The 13,572-nt window shown below is 40.1% G+C and overlaps 1 protein-coding gene across 12 annotated transcripts in view; it reads left to right on the forward strand.

Moving 5' to 3' along the window:
- Positions 1 to 710: 710 nt before the first annotated feature.
- The window catches only part of AKAP9 (A-kinase anchoring protein 9), a 145,559-nt gene continuing 132,697 nt past the window's right edge, over positions 711 to 13,572 (forward strand). For all 12 annotated transcript variants that reach the window (XM_033420511.2, XM_033420513.2, XM_033420514.2 and 9 more), the window contains exon 1: positions 711 to 1,003. In XM_033420511.2, the coding sequence (XP_033276402.1) occupies positions 956 to 1,003 (48 nt within the window). In that variant the 5' untranslated portion in view covers positions 711 to 955. The remainder of the gene's footprint in view (positions 1,004 to 13,572) is intronic.

The following is a 13,572-nucleotide window of genomic DNA, read 5'->3' on the forward strand; positions in this document are numbered from 1 at the left end:
GATCATTTAAGCTAGACTGTCTATATTGGCTTCGTCTTCAACCCAGGTTCCAAAGCCTAGGCTCCTTTCAGAACACCATAGTTAAGGGGAAGCTCTGAGGAGGGGTGGGAGAGGATTGTTAGGCTGGAGGTAACAAAGAGATCAGAAAAGTTGTCCCGGACGGCGCGTGAGGTGGGCCTTGAAGATGAACCAGAGACTGGGCAGCCCCGTGGGAGGAAAAGGGAGGAGCTTTCTGCTAAGGAAGGAGTGAGGGCTACTGGCTGCTCTCCCAATCCTCCGGGTTGAGCAGTCGTCCAATAGGTCCCCTTCCCGCCCCCCATCTTTTCCTTTGGGGTTTTTCATTGTTCACCAATTTCACCTTTAGGGACCTGTGTTTTCTTTTTTTCCCTTGAAATTTTAAACATCTCCATGTTTTAAAAGCGACCAGAGTCCCTTGTACGGTGGTGGGGGTCCGACCGGCGCCCCTGGCGCACCCCCTCTCTCCCACCTCCTCAGCCAGGCCGCCACCTGGGGAGTGGCGTTAGTCCCCGGGGAAGGGGGCTCTCTCCCACCGGATTCTCGCCTGTGGGCGCAGACGTCTGAGGCCGGGTTGGGGCAGCCCCCGCGGCGGCGCGCGTGGTTGGCGAGGGCGGGGCGGGGTGGGGCGGGACCGCTGGCGCACCTGCCCTGAGCGGCCGGGCTCGCGGCGGCTGCGCGGACAACGTCCCCCTCCCTCCCGTCCCGCCGTGTGTTTACGTGGAGACGAAGATGGCGGCGGCGGTGACGACGCTACCCGTGCGGCCGAAGACGGTCAGCCAGTGAGCGCCGAGACTGGTTCCACTCGAGCGGGGGGGAGCGCCTGGCCCAGCCCTGCTCCTCGGGCCACGGAGCTTACGGTCGCATCCCCGTGTGAACCGACCTTTCCTTTCTGTCCCGACCCCCTGCCTGTCTTCCCCCAGCCTTCCCCGCAGACGCTATGGAGGACGAAGAGAGACAGAAGAAGCTGGAGGCTGGCAAAGCCAAGGTAAGAGAGCTGGAGGCCGCCCGGCCTGCGCTGGGAGGCGGTGGCTGGGAAGGGTTGGGGAGGGGGCCTGGGAAGCGGAGATCTTAGCAGCCCTGGTGCGTCGCCTGGGGAGGGAGGTGCTACAGGGTCTGCGTTTTCCCCTCGCCTTCTCTCCCTTTTCTAACTGAAAAAACCTGGTGATAAACTACCTAACGGATACTTCCGTGATGATTGGGTGCTGTGGCTCCTTTCTCGTGAATGCCCAAATATTAAAAATCTCTCTTTTACTGTATTGCCATAAGCTGATATTTATTGCTTTTAAATCTACAGCGTTTCGCTTTTTTAGGGAGTTTTCTGGATTGTGCAGGCATTGTGCTTTTCAGGGTGGGGATTTGGGGCCTTTCTTTATTCGGTAGGGGATTTGTACGCTCATCATCAGCTTGGCTTTCTTAGGTGGCACGCTGGCACTCTTGGGTGTGTGATTGGCCTGTGACAGCTGCCTCAGCCGTGGCTTGAGAGTGCCACAAGTGCCAGCTGTGAACTTCGCTTTAGGGCCGTTTTTAGAAGCATGGCTTTGTATGTTTGTGTTTGGAGGTCTTTGTCATGGCATGCGCTTTGTATTGTGTGGAATGTTAATGCAGTATGTGAATGGAACTCCTGGGAACGCAAGGTTCCATATTCTAAGCAACACCTATAGAATTCCTGCTTTAAACAATTGAATTGTTTTATATATCTTGTTGAGTCCCAATGTGTGTATGAAAAAACCTGTAAAGCAAACAATGCAAAAGGTATTATTCACTGGGTTTCATGAAAAATTTAAAAGACAAAATATAAATTAAATAGAATATTTCTTTAAAAAATTACATGTTTGAACATATTTTTTGTCTGGCCTCAAAGGCTCCCTTCCTCCCGATAATGAAATTACCGTTTTTAGACTATATTTTGTCTTATTAGAGATCAGTGTTAGTAACCATACTTGCACCTCAATTAAATTATAATATAGTTAACTGTTTCTTCTCTCTTCCTCACCTTCTCCTTCCTCCAAATAAATAAACGAGACTGGGTCTGTGATTTCAGTAATCACTGAAGGGCCATACTGCAGAGATACAGTGGTAGATGCTTAGCACAAGTTTCTTAAATTAATATAAACATATGAACTAGCTTCATATTATCTAAGGTCAAAGTGTGAGTGCTTGTATGTTATCGGGTAGATTATTACTTTAGGATCTATACATGGAAGGAAAAGGGTATCGAGGCATCTTTAGAAGCCCAAAGTTGCTTACATTTCTGCAGTCTGAGGGTCTGAGTGTGATCTGTGAATCCAAGACAGTGGAGGTAAAGTGTGTACCCCCTTCCCAAAGCATCGAAGTTCTGTTCTAATTAGACATTTTGTTTGTCTGTTTCTTACCTGAGAATTTTTACTGTCTCCAGAAGTATCTTTCCTAAGTATATGTGAAGCAGTCCAAAAAACATAGTTTACTTTGGACAACACATTTCATAATAGAGGATTTATTTAAATTGCTTTGATTTGGCAAAAAAGAATTCTAGTTTCTTTGTGTGTATGTGTGTTTTTTGTCTTTCAAAATTCTGCCTATGGGATAAAAATCTCCTTTTAACATTCACTTTTATTGTAGAAGATTATCTTCTAGAATAGATCCCAATTTTTCCAGTCAGAAATAAATCTGTGAGACATGTAAGGCAAGATGCATTTGCTGGAGCATTGGCGACACAATATAAAAACGCAGGAACAAACTTCAAAGACAATATTAGGAGAATCGTTTTCTAAACTATGTTAGTGTGATGGAATATTATTCAGCTGTTAAGACTGATAGGAACATGGAAAATAGGTGAAAACAGCATCATCAAAAATAGTGTAGACATTACTTCATTTGTATAAATGTGTGCTTTTAGATTAGGACTTAAAAACTTTGGATTGTAGGTGTAAGGTCGTTCAGCAAACCTGTATCGAACTGCTGTTTTATACCAAGAGCCAGAGATAACAGAGGTGGTGATAGTCTCTGCTTTCATGTTGCTCAAAGTTTAGTGGGACGGACAGACACTGGGTAATAAGTAGAATGAGAGAGATGGTATAGTAGGATATTGGGCAAATTTTTTCATTTGGTAAAATGTGTTAAATGTTGCTACCTCGTTTTTAAGACTGTTTTACAAAGAAAGCTCTTGATGTTAATGCAGTCTAGCATAATATCTATCAGATAGTGAGTACTCAGTAAATATTTGCTTAGTGAATTAATGAGCAGAATGACTATGAATTGTTAATGGGTGCTACTTTACTAGCATGTTGTAATTTAATAACAGTATTCCAGAATTCTCTTAATTGGAAGTATCTTATTGCTGGCATTAGAAATCTCTTAAAATCATCATTTCTAAAACTTATTCAGACACTTGGTTCTCTAAATGTCTTGTTTGTTCATTGGACTTAAATATTGTATTTGATAGTCTAGTTTTACAAACCACAACTTGTAAATTTTTTACTTGGTTTTTGGTAAGCTGTTCATTGGAAAACTTCCTTCCTTGCTCCATCTCCTGTGCCTCCTCCCCTAACTTGCTGTTTTAGATTTGCTGTGACTAGAGAACCCAGTAACTGAGCTTGATACAGTGGTTTGTAATAACCAAGCATTGATGGAGCCTGGTGAATGGGCTTTATGACAGTTTAGTTCTTCTGCTACCTGTTGGTTTTTTCGTTTGCTGTTGGGTCCTCAGCTACTTCCTCAGTGTTGATGTAGTAAGAAGCCTGACCCGTGGAGATGTGAGACATTACTGCATTAAGTAAATATTTTCAGAGCTGGGCTTCCCTGGTGGCGTAGTGGTTGAGAGTCCGCCTGCCGATGCAGGTTCGTGCCCCGGTCCGGGAAGATCCCACATGCCGCGGAGCGGCTGGGCCCGTGAGCCATGGCCGCTGAGCCTGCATGTCCGGAGCCTGTGCTCCGCAACGGGAGAGGCCACAACAGTGAGAGGCCCGCGTACGGCAAAAAAAAAAAAAAAAATTTCAGAGCTGGGCTAACACCCCTGCAAGGTGCTGACAGCGACGGTACTACATAGGCTGTCCTTGTGTTGATCCAAACTATTCTAACTTCACTTTAAATGACTTCATTTTTTCCCAAGTAAAATTATTTACAGTATTATGTAAAGAAAGTATTGTAATATTAGCTAACAAAATTAGAGGACAGTTATGTATTTAGTATAAAATTACTTCTGCAAATTCACCTTAGGTATACTTTTTAACATTCTACTAATGTAGTAGAATTCAGTAAAACCAAAGTTTTTAATCAACTATTCAGCATTTTATATAATTGGCATTATTTGTTGAATAATTATTAAAAATTTTTGCCTATTGCATTCAGTAAATACTAATCATATGATTTTTATTTGTTTAATGAGCATTTTCAGTTTGGAAAGTAGTGCCAATTGTATGCAAAAAAGGACGGTGCTCTGTGCAACCTTTATATTAGGTTATTGATAACAGGACTTTTCAATTACTTTTTCCACTCAGATAGACAAAGTTAGTTATGGTGTACAATTGTTCTTTGCATATTTCAGACACAGTGCTCCACCACTAAGAAAGTTGCTCTCCCTCCTTGTTTCTTTTAAACTTTCTAGATTTTAATTCTTATATGTGACATAGCTTGCTTAGCTTTCAAAGTGGATACAGGAGTTTGATACCTTCAACATTTATTGCAACAGTGGTGCATTGTCTGTGACTTAAAAACTAATTAATGAACTTCAGGCTTTGTTGGGAAAAAAACAAAGCAAAACATGATTTTTAGATTATGAGCTTTAAGAGAGAATATGGAGGAAAGAATGGGCAGAACAGGTTTCTTGAAGTATATATTGAAGAAACGTTTTTAAGGCCATTCCAAGAAGTGGCAGGAACAGGGATAGAGAAGTGGTTGGGTAAAAAAGATCCTTAAGATCCAATGCAAATGAAGCAACTGACAAAGGATTAATCTCCAAAATTTATAAGCAGCTCATGCAGCTCAATAACAAAAAAACAAACAATCAAATCCAAAAATGGGCAGAAGACCTAAATAGACATTTCTCCAAAGAAGATATACAGACTGCCAACAAACACATGAAAGAATGCTCAACATCATTAATCATTAGAGAAATGCAAATCAAAACTACAATGAGATATCATCTCACACCAGTCAGAATGGCCATCATCAAAAAAATCTAGAAACAATAAATGCTGGAGAGGGTGTGGAGAAAAGGGAACACTCTTGCACTGCTGGTAGGAATGTGAATTGGTACAGCCACTATGGAGAACAGTATGGAGTTTCCTTAAAAAACTACAAATAGAAGTACCATATGACCCAGCAATCCCACTACTGGGCATATACCCTGAGAAAAGCATAATTCAAAAAGAGTCATGTACCAAAATGTTCATTGCAGCTCTATTTACAATAGCCCGGAGACAGAAACAACCTAAGTGTCCATCATTGGATGAATGGATGAAGAAGATGTGGCACATATATACAATGGAATATTACTCAGCCATAAAAAGAAACGAAATTGAGTTATTTGTAGTGAGGTGGATAGACCTAGAGTCTGTCATACAGAGTGAAGTAAGTCAGAAAGAGAAGGACAAATACCATATGCTAACACATATATATGGAATTTAAGAAAAAATAAATGTCATGAAGAACCTAGGGGTAAAACAGGAATAAAGACACAGACCTACTAGAGAATGGACTTGAGGATATGGGGAGGGGGAGGGTAAGCTGTGACAAAGCGAGAGAGTGGCATGGACATAAATACAGTACCAAACGTAAGATAGCTAGTGGGAAGCAGCCGCATAGCACAGGGAGATCAGCTCCGTGCTTTGTGACCGCCTGGAGGGGTGGGATAGGGAGGGTGGGAGGGAGGGAGACGCAAGAGGGAAGAGATATGGGAGCATATGTATATGTATAACTGATTCACTTTGTTCTAAAGCAGAAACTAACACACCATTGTAAAGCAATTATACTCCAATAAAGATGTTAAAAAAAAAAAAAAGATCCAATGAAGAGAGATTTGGCAAGGAGGTCTGTGGTGTCCTGTCAGTGAAACTGAAAGTCGAATGAGCACATGGAAAAGAGGAAGTGAAAAAGATAGGACATATCCAAGTGACTGGAATATGACAAGATTGGGGCAAAAATTATTTTCAAACAAAACACCTCTTATTTTTATATATAAAAAAGTTTGTCGTAAGAACTAAACTGTGACCGTAAAATGTTTATGTTATAGGCTACTGATTATTGAAATGTAAGTGAATTTCTTCTAATATGGAAGCTAAAAAAGGTTCTCATGGTAAATTGTTAAACATTAAATGGTAAGGAACATTATTTATATTTATTTCTCAATTCATTTCCATTGAAATTGGAGATCTTATTGCCTTAGTTAGCATCTCTTTAAAAAGTTTAATTTGGAAAGCTTCAGAATTTTTTAAAGTTTCTTTATAAACTTAGAAAGGTTGTTTTACATCTGGGGCATAGCATCTATTCTATGTGTATATGCTATTTGTCGTATAAGAACGGGCACTAGGACTTTGGAGACATTTACTGGCTTATTTGTTCAACTAACAGTTTTGAACGCCTACAACTGCAGCTATGGACTTTTACTTGGCAAGCACTTATTTAAATTATCATGAAGTCTGTGCCTTATTGTCTGTGGGAATAATCCTGTCACAGTCCATGACTCTTAGCAGGTGTTTTGAAGAATAAATGCGGTGATGGTTGAGAGCTTTTTGAGTTCTTCTGGTGCTAGATATAAAGAATCTATGATTTTTTAATTTTTACTTGAGGTGGAAGTCATATAAAAATTAACCATCTTAAAACAATTCAGAGGCATAACAGTTCAGCATTGTACAACCACTTCTATCTAGTTCTGAAACATTTTTATCATCCCAGAGTAAAGCCCTGTATCCATTAAGAAGATACTCTTCATTCCCTACTTCCCCCAGCCTCTAGCAACCACCAATCTGCTTTCTGTTTCTATCGGTTTACCTATTCTACATATTTCATATAAATGTAATCATATACTGTTTGACCCTTAATGTCTGTTTTTTTTTTCACTTAGTATAATGTTTTTAAGGTTCATCAGTGTTATAGTATGCATCAGTTCTTCATTTCCTTTTATGGCTGAATAATATTTTGTTGTATGTATATACCACATTTTGTTTATTTATTCATTGATGGGCATTTGAGTTGTTTCTACCTTATGGCTTTTGTGAATAGTGCTGCTTTGAAGATTCATATGTAGTATTTGAGTACCAGTTTTCATTTCCCTTGGGTCTATATCTAGGAGTAGAATTTCTGGATCATATGGTAATTCTATGTTTTTTGAGGAACCACCAAACTTTTTCCATAGTGCCTGTATCTATTCCCACCAGCAGTGTATGAGGGTTCTAATTTCTCCATATCCTCACCAACACTTATTGTTTTCCATTTTTTTAAGTATATTTGTTTTATTTTTATTTTTGGCCGTGTTGTGTCTTCGTTGCTGCGCGCGGGCTTTCTCTAGTTGGAGCAAGCGGGGGCTACTCTTCATTGCGGTGCACGGGCATCTCATTGCGGTGGCTTCTTGTTGCAGAGCACAGGCTCTAGTTGCGTGGGCTTCAGTAGTTGTGGCATGTGGGCTCAGTAGTTGTGGCTCGCGAGCTCTAGAGTGCAGGCTCAGTAGTGGTGGCGCACAGGCTTAGTTGCTCCGTGACATGTGGGATCTTCCCGGGCCCAGGCTCCAACCCGTGTCCTCTGCATTGGCAGGCAGATTCTTAACCACTGTGCCAGCAGTGAAGCTCCTCTATTTTTTTAAAATTATAGCTATTCTAGTGTGTGGGAAGTGGTATCTCATTTTGCTTTTGCGCTTTAATTTCCTAATGACTAAGGATGTTGAACATCTTTACATGTGCTTATTGGCCATTTGTCTGTCTTTGGAGAAATGTCTATTCAAGTCCTTTGCCCATTTTTAAATTCTGTTGTTACCAACTTCTTTTACATAGTATTACTGATTATTACTTATTATATTTATCTTACATATATATTTATATACTGAGAGGGAGAGAGAGGGAGAAACATGCAGTCAGACAGGTGATGGAGAGAGGTAGAGAGAGATACACGTCTCCATAGGATCATCTTCCATCTTTTTTTTAGGCCTTCTGGGCTATGCCAAAATTTAAACTGTTCCTTCCTTTGCATAAGTTCCTGGTAGTTTGATTAGAGCATAATGCTAAAGTTTGAATTCTGTGTGGGCCAGTGAGTCATTTCATTCCATAGCCAGTTGTTTTACAAGTGCATGCAGCTGGTTCCAGAGGCACCTATTGGGTTTTTTGCTTGACCATTACCAATCCATTTTCACTATGGGAAAAAAACCCTAATCTTCTTTAGTAACAAAAAGACCTGCCATTTTCATATGTGAACACAATAGGTCTGTACAGATATTTTACTGGTGTAATATACTTTTCTTGTCATGTTGACTCCCCTTTTACTTCTAGAGTTTTTGTGGTCATGGTCACCAAAATATAACTTAGGATACTTAATGCTCATCTAGGTACACTGCATAAAGCTGTGGTCGATTTGCATGTGGATTTAATGCTGTTAAAAACAGAATTGTTCCAGAAGTGGTTTTGCCTAAGTTATTTATTTAAATCTATAGATTCTTTTGTACCATGAAAAATTCCTTCATTCTCTTTGTTTCATGAACAGTGTGGTGTTTGTTTTCAGTTGCCATCAGGGTTATGATTCTTACTGTGGTTTGCTATTCACTGAGATTCTTATGTGGTCTAAAAGTTTCTCTGTAAGTCTAACTTTTTTTTCCTTTTAAGAAATCATTTCTTAAAGCCCCCAAATTTACTTCTTTTCTTGTAAGAGGTCATTTCTCAAAGCCCCCCAAATTATTAATTTTCACTAGTAAGAACTATACTAAACTATTCAAAATCCTAATCTATAAAGATTTGAATTTATAAATTGTATTAATTGAATAGGTTCTCTGGTTACAGAGCTATGAAAAACTAACAGGGTGTAAAGTCTAGAATCTCTTTCCTTCTTTTTCTTGATACTGAACACACAAAATTAGTAAACAAAATTCCTTGTTTGCTAGGGCTCATTCATTGTGGACTCTGATTAGACTGTATTTATTCCTCAAGGGTCTCACTTTTTCAAGTTGATACTGCCTTATTGTTTCCCCAGGGAAGATAGGAACAGGGACCAATTATAACTAAAAATATTCTTCAGATTTATGAAAAAGCAAGTTTAATGTATGAAAGTGTGTAAGAGGATGCAGGGGAAAGAGATGCAGGGATTTGCGATGGGCATGGGGCAGTGATCTGAGTTAATTACTACACCACTTATGGTCTGTTGACTGTGTATGTATAAGTTGATTTCTAAAGTCAAATAAATAAGTAGATGCTGTAAAGGGCAAAGTATTAGAAAATGTGTAGAACCTGCATTAGCAAATATTTGCTGGGAGTTTATATATGAAATAATAGGTTTTGGCTGAAAGTTATAGAAACTTTTCAAAGATAACTTAAAATATTGGGACTATTTTAATGTACAACCATCTACATTTGCCAAACTGATATTTAATTTTTAATTTGTATAAATTCCTCTTCTAATGAAAATATATGTCTGAGCATTTCTACTCCCTTTAACAAGAGAACTCTCACTTTTCCATTTTAACCAATAGCAATTTTTAGTAAAGTTTGACAAAAAGAGAAGATAATAATTTGGGATTTTTTTTTAGGTGAGAAGAATATATATATGTATTTTTTAATTCAAAGGGTGAAATGCAGTATAAGTAATTTTAATAGGCATTGGTGTTTTAGTCTTATGACAGAAGAGTCTATATAGTCTTTTTTTCCTCTGTGATTTGGATTTAAAATTTTTAATGTTTGGGACTTCCCCAGTGGCGCAGTGGTTAAGAATCTGCCTGCCAATGCAGGGGATGCGGGTTCGATCCCTGGTCCGGGAAGATCCCACGTGCCACAGAGGAACTAAGCCTGTGTGCCACAACTACTGAGCCTGTGCTCTAGAGCCCGTGAGCCACAACTACTGAGCCCGTGTGCCATAAGTACTGAAGCCTGTGTGCCCTAGAGCCCACGCACCACAACTGCTGAGCCCACATGCTACAACTACTGAAACTCGCATGCTCCAGGGCCCACGTGCTGCACCTACTGAGCCAGCGTGCTGCAGCTACTGAAACCTGCACGCCTAGAGCCCATGCTCCGCAACAAGAGAAGCCAGTGCAGTGAGAAGCCTGGGCACCGCAAGGAAGAGTAGCTCCGGCTCACCACAACTAGAGAAAGCCCACGCGCAGCAAAGAAGACCCAATGCAGCCAAAAATAAATAAATAAATAAAATTTTAATGTTCTTGTTTTCTATCTTATGTGCCATCATATTTTTGAGGCTCAGTAGTTTATACCTATTGAGAAAGCATCTCAGTTGAAAACTAAAACCCTTTGAATTATTCTGCAATTATCTTCCTGTATCCTGTGTACTCATAACTCAATCCCATTAATTGTTTTTTATTCAAAATTTGTCTTCTACTTAGCCTTTTTCTTCCCATTCTAACACCACAACCCAATAGGCCCACATTATCTCACCTTCTATTTGGTTTCCGGGAGTTACTCTCCTTTACCTTTCAGAGCCAACCAATCACCAGATTCTGCTGATTTTACCTTCTAAATATTTCTTGATTTATCCCCACTTCTGTTTCTACCTCATTGTCTTTCACTTGGACAGTGGGAAGGTTGACAGTGGAAGATAGAAGAGTATGAATTTGTGATGATAGTAGCTACCGATTTTTGAGCACTTTCTAATGCTAGGCATTATGCTAAGCGTTTTACATTCATTTTCTTATTTAATCCTTATAACTATTCTAAGAGCTGTGGATACTGTTTCTATCCCTATTTCATAGGTGGGAAAACTAGAGAGGTTAAGTAATTTGCACAAAGTCATGGTGGCAGAACAAGGATTCAAACCCACTCTGACCCAAGAGATTGTGTTCTTAACTTCAGCCCTGCACTGGCTAAACAGTGATCCTTGATCACTGTTTAGGAGGTAAGATTGAGAGGCCTTGATAATTGTTGTAAAGGGTAAGAGAGATGCTATGATCTGAATGTTCATTTCCCCCTAGAAATCATACGTAGCGATCGTACCACCCAAGGTGATTGTATTAGGAGGTGGCACCTTTGGGAAATGACTAAGTCATGAGGGCAGAGCCCTCATAAATGGGATTACTGCTCTTACAAAAGAGAGATTCCTTGCCCCCTTCCACCATGTGAGGCTATAGCAAAACGATGGCCATCTGTGAACTAGAAAGTGGGCTCTCACCAGACACCAGATCTGCTGGTTCCCTGATCTTGGACTTACAGCCTCCAGAACTGTGAGAAATAGATTTCTGATGTTTATATGCCACCCAGTCTATGATATTTTGTTATAGCAGCCCAAACAGACTAAGATAAGAGAAGACTCTAGTTTCCTGACTTGAGCAAATTAAGGTATGTAGGTGCTGGTCTCTGAGATAGGGGAACATGGACAAATTTGGGGGAAAAGAGGTTTTGAGTGAAATGGGTCTCTGAGATAGGAAATGTGGGCATTTTTGGAGGGTAACAAATATTTTAGTAAGATGAAGATGACTTTTGTTTTGGATACACTGAGTCAGGATATCCTAGAAGAGTGGCCCAGTGTAAAACTGAATATGAGTCTGTTCCTTTAGAAGGCCATGCTAGAGAAATATTTGGTTTAAAGATTCTGGCTGACACTCTGGGAGTGGGGAGTTCACTCAAGATGACGACTAAATGGGATACTGAGAGTTGAATTCTGTGGAAACACCCATGTTTAAAAAACAGGTGGAGAAGTATCTGCAAAGAATATTGGAACTATTTACAAAGTAGGAGATGATGATGTCTGTGAGACTAAGGGAAGAGTTTCAAGTAAGGAGTGGCCACTTGTCAAAAATGAGAAATCAAGTATGATGGAGACTTGAAAAGTGACCTTGAGCTTTAGCAACAGTTGGTGAGAAAGGGAAGCAAAGAATTCAGATTACTGTGGGATGGAGAATGAATGTGAATCAGGAAAGGGTGGTGAATGCTACCTACTTTTTCAAAGATTTTTTTGTGAAAAGCAGTATAATAGTAGTGGTTATGAGCTTGGACTAGACGAGACAGTCTGGGATCAAATTCTGGCTCTGCAGTTTATTAGCTTTGTGACTTTAGGCAAGTTGCTTAAACTTCTCAGTACTTCTGTTTCCCATCTGGAAAATGAGAAAAATAATAGTACCTGCCTTGGGGTTGTTGTGAGGATTCAGCTAATACATATAAAGCTCTTAGAAGATTGTCAGATTAAAAAACTTTTCAAGAAGTATTAGCCATCATCATCATTATTCTCATGCTGGAAAACTAGATTGGGGAAATAGGCTGGGATCAGATAATGAGGACCCATATGTGTTAGTTGAGACAGTATGGATTTTATCCTAAAAGTAGCCAAAAACTGTCAAAGAATGTATATTTGACATGTTTAACCTTTGAAAAGGGTTACTGTTTTCCAAAAAAGATATCCCATATTCAGGTAGGTATGCTGCCACCAGGTGGCAGGTATATGTTATTGCTATACAGATGAAGCAGTGAAAACATGAGTTGTTGTTTTTTTTTTTTAATATAAAATATTGAGTGATTCAAATAGCTAAATGGAAGCACCCTACTTCTAGCAGGGCACTTTGTTCCCAAAAAACTGATGAGTTAAGTGAAGGAGAGAAAAAGAGCGTTATAGTAAAGATAGAGAGATTTCAAAGGAAGCTAAGAGAAGTATAGTTGGGCCTCATGGGAAACAGAACAGGCATTTGGAACCAATGCCATTCTCTCTATCATCCCTTATTTCACTTTCACAATATCTGATGCTCCTTTCTTTGCAGATCAGCTTCTTTTGCTTGTACATCAGTTTGCACATGACCAAAAATTAAGGATGAATCCCCAAATTTGTTCTATTCAATGGAATTGTTTCCCACTGTAGACACTTAAAAAAAAAAAAGAGGGGGGAGAGAAAAATTATTTAAATAGTGCAAGCAAATCAATTCATAGAGTAAGCATCTAGCTTAGTGGTTCCCAAACTTTGCTGCACATTAGAAGCCTCGGGAAAGCTTTAAACAATTTCAAAGCCTAAGTCACACTCCAACCCCAAATCAGAAAGTCTGAGGTGTGATCCAGGACTCACTTTTTTTTTTTTTATGGTACGCGGGCCTCTCACTGTTGTGGCCTCTCCCGTTGCGGAGCACAGGCTCCGGATGCTCAGGCTCAGCGGCCATGGCTCACGGGCCCAGCCACTCCGCGGCATGTGGGACCTTCCTGGACCGGGGCACGAACCCATGTCCCCTGCATCAGTGGGCGGACTCTCAACCACTGCGCCACCAGGGAAGTCCATGACTCACTACATTTTAAAGATCCTCAATGTGCAGTAAAGTTTGGGACCCACTGACATAGCTAATTTGTGTGATTCTGCAAAACTAGGTGATTATACATCATGAACTCTTATATGCCAGCTACTTTACTTGGTGTGCAACTAAAGAAGTAAGGATGATTTCATCAGAAGGAAAACTGGCTG

The sequence above is a fragment of the Orcinus orca genome, chromosome 9 (assembly GCF_937001465.1).
Source record: "Orcinus orca chromosome 9, mOrcOrc1.1, whole genome shotgun sequence".
NCBI lineage: Eukaryota > Metazoa > Chordata > Mammalia > Artiodactyla > Delphinidae > Orcinus > Orcinus orca.